The sequence below is a fragment of the Sapajus apella genome, unplaced genomic scaffold, assembly GCF_009761245.1.
Source record: "Sapajus apella isolate SASKATOON/1434 unplaced genomic scaffold, GSC_monkey_1.0 scaffold313, whole genome shotgun sequence".
NCBI lineage: Eukaryota > Metazoa > Chordata > Mammalia > Primates > Cebidae > Sapajus > Sapajus apella.
The window spans coordinates 33,914-39,290 of NW_022437253.1; the positions used below are offsets into that span (position 1 = coordinate 33,914).

At 59.6% G+C, this 5,377-nt stretch overlaps 1 protein-coding gene across 1 annotated transcript; it reads right to left on the bottom strand.

Annotated features, from left to right (window-relative positions):
- Nucleotides 1-1,049: 1,049 nt before the first annotated feature.
- LOC116545624 (transcription factor SOX-3) lies at nucleotides 1,050-3,188 on the bottom strand. Its single transcript, XM_032272158.1, has one exon. The coding sequence runs from the start codon at nucleotides 2,911-2,913 to the stop codon at nucleotides 1,801-1,803; it is 1,113 nt and encodes a 370-aa protein (XP_032128049.1). The 5' UTR covers nucleotides 2,914-3,188; the 3' UTR covers nucleotides 1,050-1,800.
- Nucleotides 3,189-5,377: the final 2,189 nt, after the last annotated feature.

Consider the following 5,377-nt stretch of genomic DNA (forward strand, 5'->3'; position numbering starts at 1 on the left):
TAGGGTCCCAGCAGACCTCAAGCAAAGAAACCTGTGGTCAGTAGTGGATGAGGATGAAAACAGTGCACCAGGCCAAGCTTATTGGAAAGGCTGAGTTTAGTTATTCTGGGATAGCGAGGTAACAGGATTAAAGGGATTAAGGAAATCACCTCAAACAGCTGAGGAGGGGGTAAAAAAACACTGGTTCTATTTGTTTTCTTCCTAGGCCCCAAACAGATACACTGGGGCCGTGTGGCTGGGCGCGAAACTAAAGGCCCTTCGGGGGGCACAGTGGAATGGCCAAGGGTCAGGGACTGGAGGAAAGTGGCGGGGAGGGGGTGGGGGGAGAGGAGTAGAAAGCGGGCTCAAGACACCGGATGAAAAGGCGCCTTCTCTGGAAGACAAATAGGTGGACTGAGTTGACATGTTAAAAACAAAAAGCCTAGGAGGAGTTTCTGAGATCTTTGAAAAATCTAAGGAGTGCTTTTTAATGCCAAATCTTCCAGCTCTGAAGGTTGACTCCGCCGGTTCAGCTACCAGGGTTGAAATGTATTTGTTTCCTGCTGGGGATCCCTGTAACCATTTATTTTTAATAGGATCATCGAGATTTCCGAAGGGTTTTCGTTTTGTAAATATTTCAGCTCGGCTCAAATGTCTTCCCGCCCCAGTGCACAAAGGTAAAAGTGCCCGGTTCTTGGTCGGTTTCAGCGGCCGCGCCTTCCCAGCCCCACCTCGCGTGGCTGTGGTAGCAGACACTAGGAAGGAGCAGACGCTCACCGCGACCAACAAGTGCACGGCCGCGGGCTCTGCGCCTTAGTTACTGCGTGCCCGCTCTCGGGAGGCGCTCCTGGGAAGACAAGCCGCTTTGTGCTCCGAGTTTCAGTTGAGATATTGGGAGCCGGTGTATGGTGGATCAACAGTAGTTAAAAGGAAACCATTTCGGATTATGCTTGCTTCTCCCCAGGTCCCACCCCGCCAGTAGGATGGGATCTCACTTGTAAATCCGAGTGTTGGTCCCCTCCCCAACCTGCAAAAAAGTTTCAGGGCTGCAAAATTATCAGGACTCCATCATGTTGTTTATAAAATTTATTGATCTCTCATTTAGGAATTAAGAGTAAAAGCTTGAAAACCCTGAAACAAAATAGCCCCTTCCCCACTACCCAAACGAAATCTGAACACATTAGCGCGACGAAATATCAAACAGATCACGGCAGAAATCACCAACTCAACATGACTGGACAGAAGCTGTCCCGCGGCCAGGGGCGGCGAGGCGGGAGACACACGCACACCTGGCTATAAATTAACATTGGCTTTAGCTGCCGCGCCGCTTGGAGCGGTCAGCGCCCCAAAAAACCACGAAGAAAACAGAAGCGACACGACTGGGGGCGTAGGCGTTGCAGTTGTCCAGCCAGCCTCACCCGATACTTTGTTTCTCCCATTCACTCACTCCTTGGCTAACTGCAAACTAACAAGACAACATTTTCAATGTAACAGAAGAACCCAGGAACTCAGGAGGAGGAGTGGGGGTTGGGGGCTGTTTTTTCTTTGCAAATATCACAGCGATTCCCAGCCTACAAAGGAGAAAGAAGGGGTAGCGGCGTGGGGTAAAAGATCTCTCTAGAAGTCCCATTTCCGCTGCTCCTGACTTCTTTTTGCTTTTGTACAAAACCCGACAGCTACAGCAAAAGTTTCAGTCCTCCCCATCATCGGTACAAGGCAACAGTCCCAGGCAAGCAAAGCTAAACAAGGCTTCCCAACTTGGGGGTGCGGGGCAGGGTGGAGGAGGGTGGGGAACGAGGGTCGACGAACGCAGGCCGGTGCTCAGATGTGGGTCAGCGGCACCGTTCCGTTGACTGCAGTCCCGGCGCCCTGGTAGTGCTGGTGCACGCCGTGCAGGCGACCGCCGGGCAGCGGAGAGGCGGCGTCGGCCGCGTCCCCGCCGGGTGGCAGGTACATGCTGATCATGTCGCGCAGGTCGCCCAGGCACGCGCGCTGAGAGTGTGATGCGATGGCGGGCGGCGGCGAGCTGGGCTCGGACTTCACTACCGAGCCCATGGGGCCCAGGCTCATGGCGGCTGCGGCCGCAGCTGCGGCGGCAGCGGTGGCGGGCTGCTGCCCGTAGGCGGCGGCCGCAGCGGCGGTGGCTGAGGGCGCCATGCCCCCGTAGCCCGAGGCGGCGGCGGCCGCCGCAGCGACGTTCATGTAGCTCTGGGCGCCAGGCGGCATCATGGGGCTGTACTGCAGGCCAGCCATGTCGTAGCGGTGCATCGGGGGCAGCGCGGGCGGCGGCGGCGGGCTGCTCATGCTCGGGGGCTGCGCGTAGCCCAGCTGCTCCTGCACCAGCGAGTACGCGCCGTTGGCCCAGCCGTTCACGTGCGTGTACGTGTCCAGGCGCTGGCCCACGCCCACTGGACTGCTGGCGGCAGCGGCGGCGGCGGCAGCAGCGGCGGCGGCGGCGGCGCCGGGGGGCAGCAGGCCGCTGGGCAGGGAGTACTTATCTTTCTTGAGTAGCGTCTTGGTCTTGCGGCGCGGCCGGTACTTGTAGTCCGGATACTCCTTCATGTGCACGGCGCGAAGTCGCTTGGCCTCGTCGATGAATGGTCGCTTCTCGGCGTCGGTCAGCAGTTTCCAGTCGGCGCCCAAGCGCTTGCTGATCTCAGAGTTGTGCATCTTGGGGTTCTCCAGGGCCATTTTGCGCCGCTGCCCGCGAGACCATACCATGAAGGCATTCATGGGCCGCTTCACTCGGTCCTGGTCTGTGCCCCCGCCACCGCCGTTCGCACCACCGCTGCTCCCGCCGCCTGCGTTCGCGCCGCCGGCTGCGTTCGCACTGCTCTTGCCTGCGCCTCCCGGGGCTGCGGGACCGCCGGTGCCCGCCGCTTGTGCGGATGTCCCTACGGGGTTCTTGAGTTCAGTCTCCAGCAGGCTGTACATGGCCGGGGCGGGAAGAAGGTGCGCCAGCGTGGCGGGAGGAGAAGGCGCTCCCGGGGCTGGAGCGGCCACGGTGAAAAGGCCCTGGGACTCCGTCAGAGCGGAGCTTGGGGGCCTGTGGGCCAGCGGGTCCTGCGGGAACTGCAGGCTTATCAAGGTGCTCCGCGCCAAGACAGGAGGAACCCGCGGGCTTTTCGCACCTGATGCGTTGTCTCGAGCGGGTCGCCTTCACAGTCTGGCTGGGCTCTAGCCGGGCCCCTTTTATACCTGCTCGGATCCCCCGGGGTTGGGGCTTGGTCCGCCCCTCGCCACCCGGAGGCCCCGTGATTGACAGGTTCGCAGTGATGCGCCCTGGCCAATCATTACCAAGCCCCCATTCTGCCTGGCCGGAAAAAAAAAAGTTCGGGGAGCCTTTTCGTTCACCCCCACGCCCCTCTTTGGCAGAGTGAAGCGGTAAGAGTTACTTAGGAGGCGGGAGTCCACGAGACCCACTCTGAGACCACCAATTAGGGTTTCGAAAAGTTTGAAAGAACGAAACCTGAGGAGGTGACGGTGGGGGGGAGGGGGCACGCGAGCAGATTGTGGGGAGGAGGCAGAGGGGCGCCTGCGGAATTTAGAAAACAACTTTGCAAACCTGTCAAGGCCGACCAGCGCCCCTTCCCCAGGGCAGCCCGCAAAGCTTCCCGTTGTCTGCACGGAGGTTTTCTGGCGGCTTCTGCTGCCAGCGCTAGGAACACAGGGCACCGCCGGCTACCCAGGCCGGCTTAGGGACTCCAGGCGCATCGGAAGTGCTCCTAGCTGCTTCTCCAAGAAGCCTTCCCTGGAATTGGCCGCTGGTTGCCCAGACCTTTCTCCAGGAGGGCCAGTGCGTCCGGCACTGAGCGTGGGTCAGGGGCCCGGATATGCGAGATAGGCTTCGGGACTGCGGGGTGCACTCGGCTGTGCGGCTCTTGGGGGTTCGCGGGAGGGCGGGCGAGCAGTCATTCGCCCGTCTCCTGACCCTAGCGGAGGCGCTCGCACACGGTGGTGTGGAGAGTCTGTGTGGGACGTAGGGGGTGAACCGGCCTCACTCTCTCGCTCCTGGCCCCCGCTTAGCGGCCCCTTTTTGTCTCTGCTCTCTGGCCATTTCGGTTTTTCCAGTCCGATGCCCCTAAGGGGGAGGGTCGGGCCCCTTGGAAAATCCGTTTTCATGGCAACACGGAGCCTCTCAGAGTGAAAGAAAAGTTTCTTGGAGGGGGGACGTTGGCCGGAGCGGAGCCGAGGCCGTCCTCCGGGCGAACCGCCGGGCCCCCACCGCTGCCCCCGCACCTGCCAGGGCCGCTGAGCGCTACTCTGGGCGCGCAGCCGTGCCGCCTCCCCCAGGAGCAGGCTCTGCTAACGGATTCCGTCCATCTCTCTTATTGTTTTAGAGACTTCCTGAGATTCGGAGCGGGACATTCACTTGCTTGTTGGGGGTATCTGCCAAAGACTAGCGGCGCGGGAACTCTGGCTGCGGGGAGAGGAAACCCGGATAATCGCCACCGCCAGGTCAAGGGAGTGGCACAGCGTTTGAAACTCTCGGAGCAGCCGGAGGTAGCGAGTGGGAATGAGAAGCCATCCCGGCAGATTTGGCATAAACTAAAATAAGGTGTCCACAAGGTGTGGGGTCTCGCTCCGCCTCCATCCCCAGCCCGGTGGAAAGGTGGGGAACTAAACGGAAAGCACAATCTTAAGTGGGCGGAGGGGCGAGGGGGGGAGCCCAGGCTTCCAGCTTCTTAGCGTTAATGCAAGACCAGGCGATCCCGGGACTTCTGCACCCTGGGCTCTTCCCCCTCTCTCTCCTCCACGAATTTAAAAGTACGCCTCCTCGGTTTGTTGGTGGGGGTGGGGGAGGGGGTGGGGGTGGGGGACGCAGAGCAGGCCAGCCCCCTCTCGGCCAGGCGGACCGCTGGCTAAAGAATCCCGGCTCCCAGCCGGCATCATCTCCAGGAAGTTTTGGGTCTGGAAGCTTGCTCCTTATGTTTGTGTTCCACCTGACCTGAGTATTCCGCAGCCTGGGGCTGCGATCCACTGGATAGGTATACGGATTTAGGGTTTTAAATTAAACTCTGGAAGTTTTCTGTGTATGGATATAGCGTGTGTGTGTGTGCGCGCGCGCGCGTGAGAGAAAGAGAATGTGCACAACGCTTAGCGAACATGGGCTGGAAAGTGCATCTCAGAAAACATAATGATTATTAGGCAATCCCTACCTGCACCTGTTTTCTTCGCGAAGTGGCTGACAAGGTCAAATTTTCTTAGGCACATCCATCCTCTCCTACAGAAGCCACTGTGCAATATCCCTGCCCTCCTGCCGTCTTCCCCGCATGCCCACTCTGGGCTTTTCTGGGCCCTGGAGGCTGTTGCTAGGTGAAGCGCGTTTTACTAAACTACCCAACCGACGCGCTGCCTGGCGTCCAGTAGCTTGACACATGTCAGGTTTCCTTCCAAG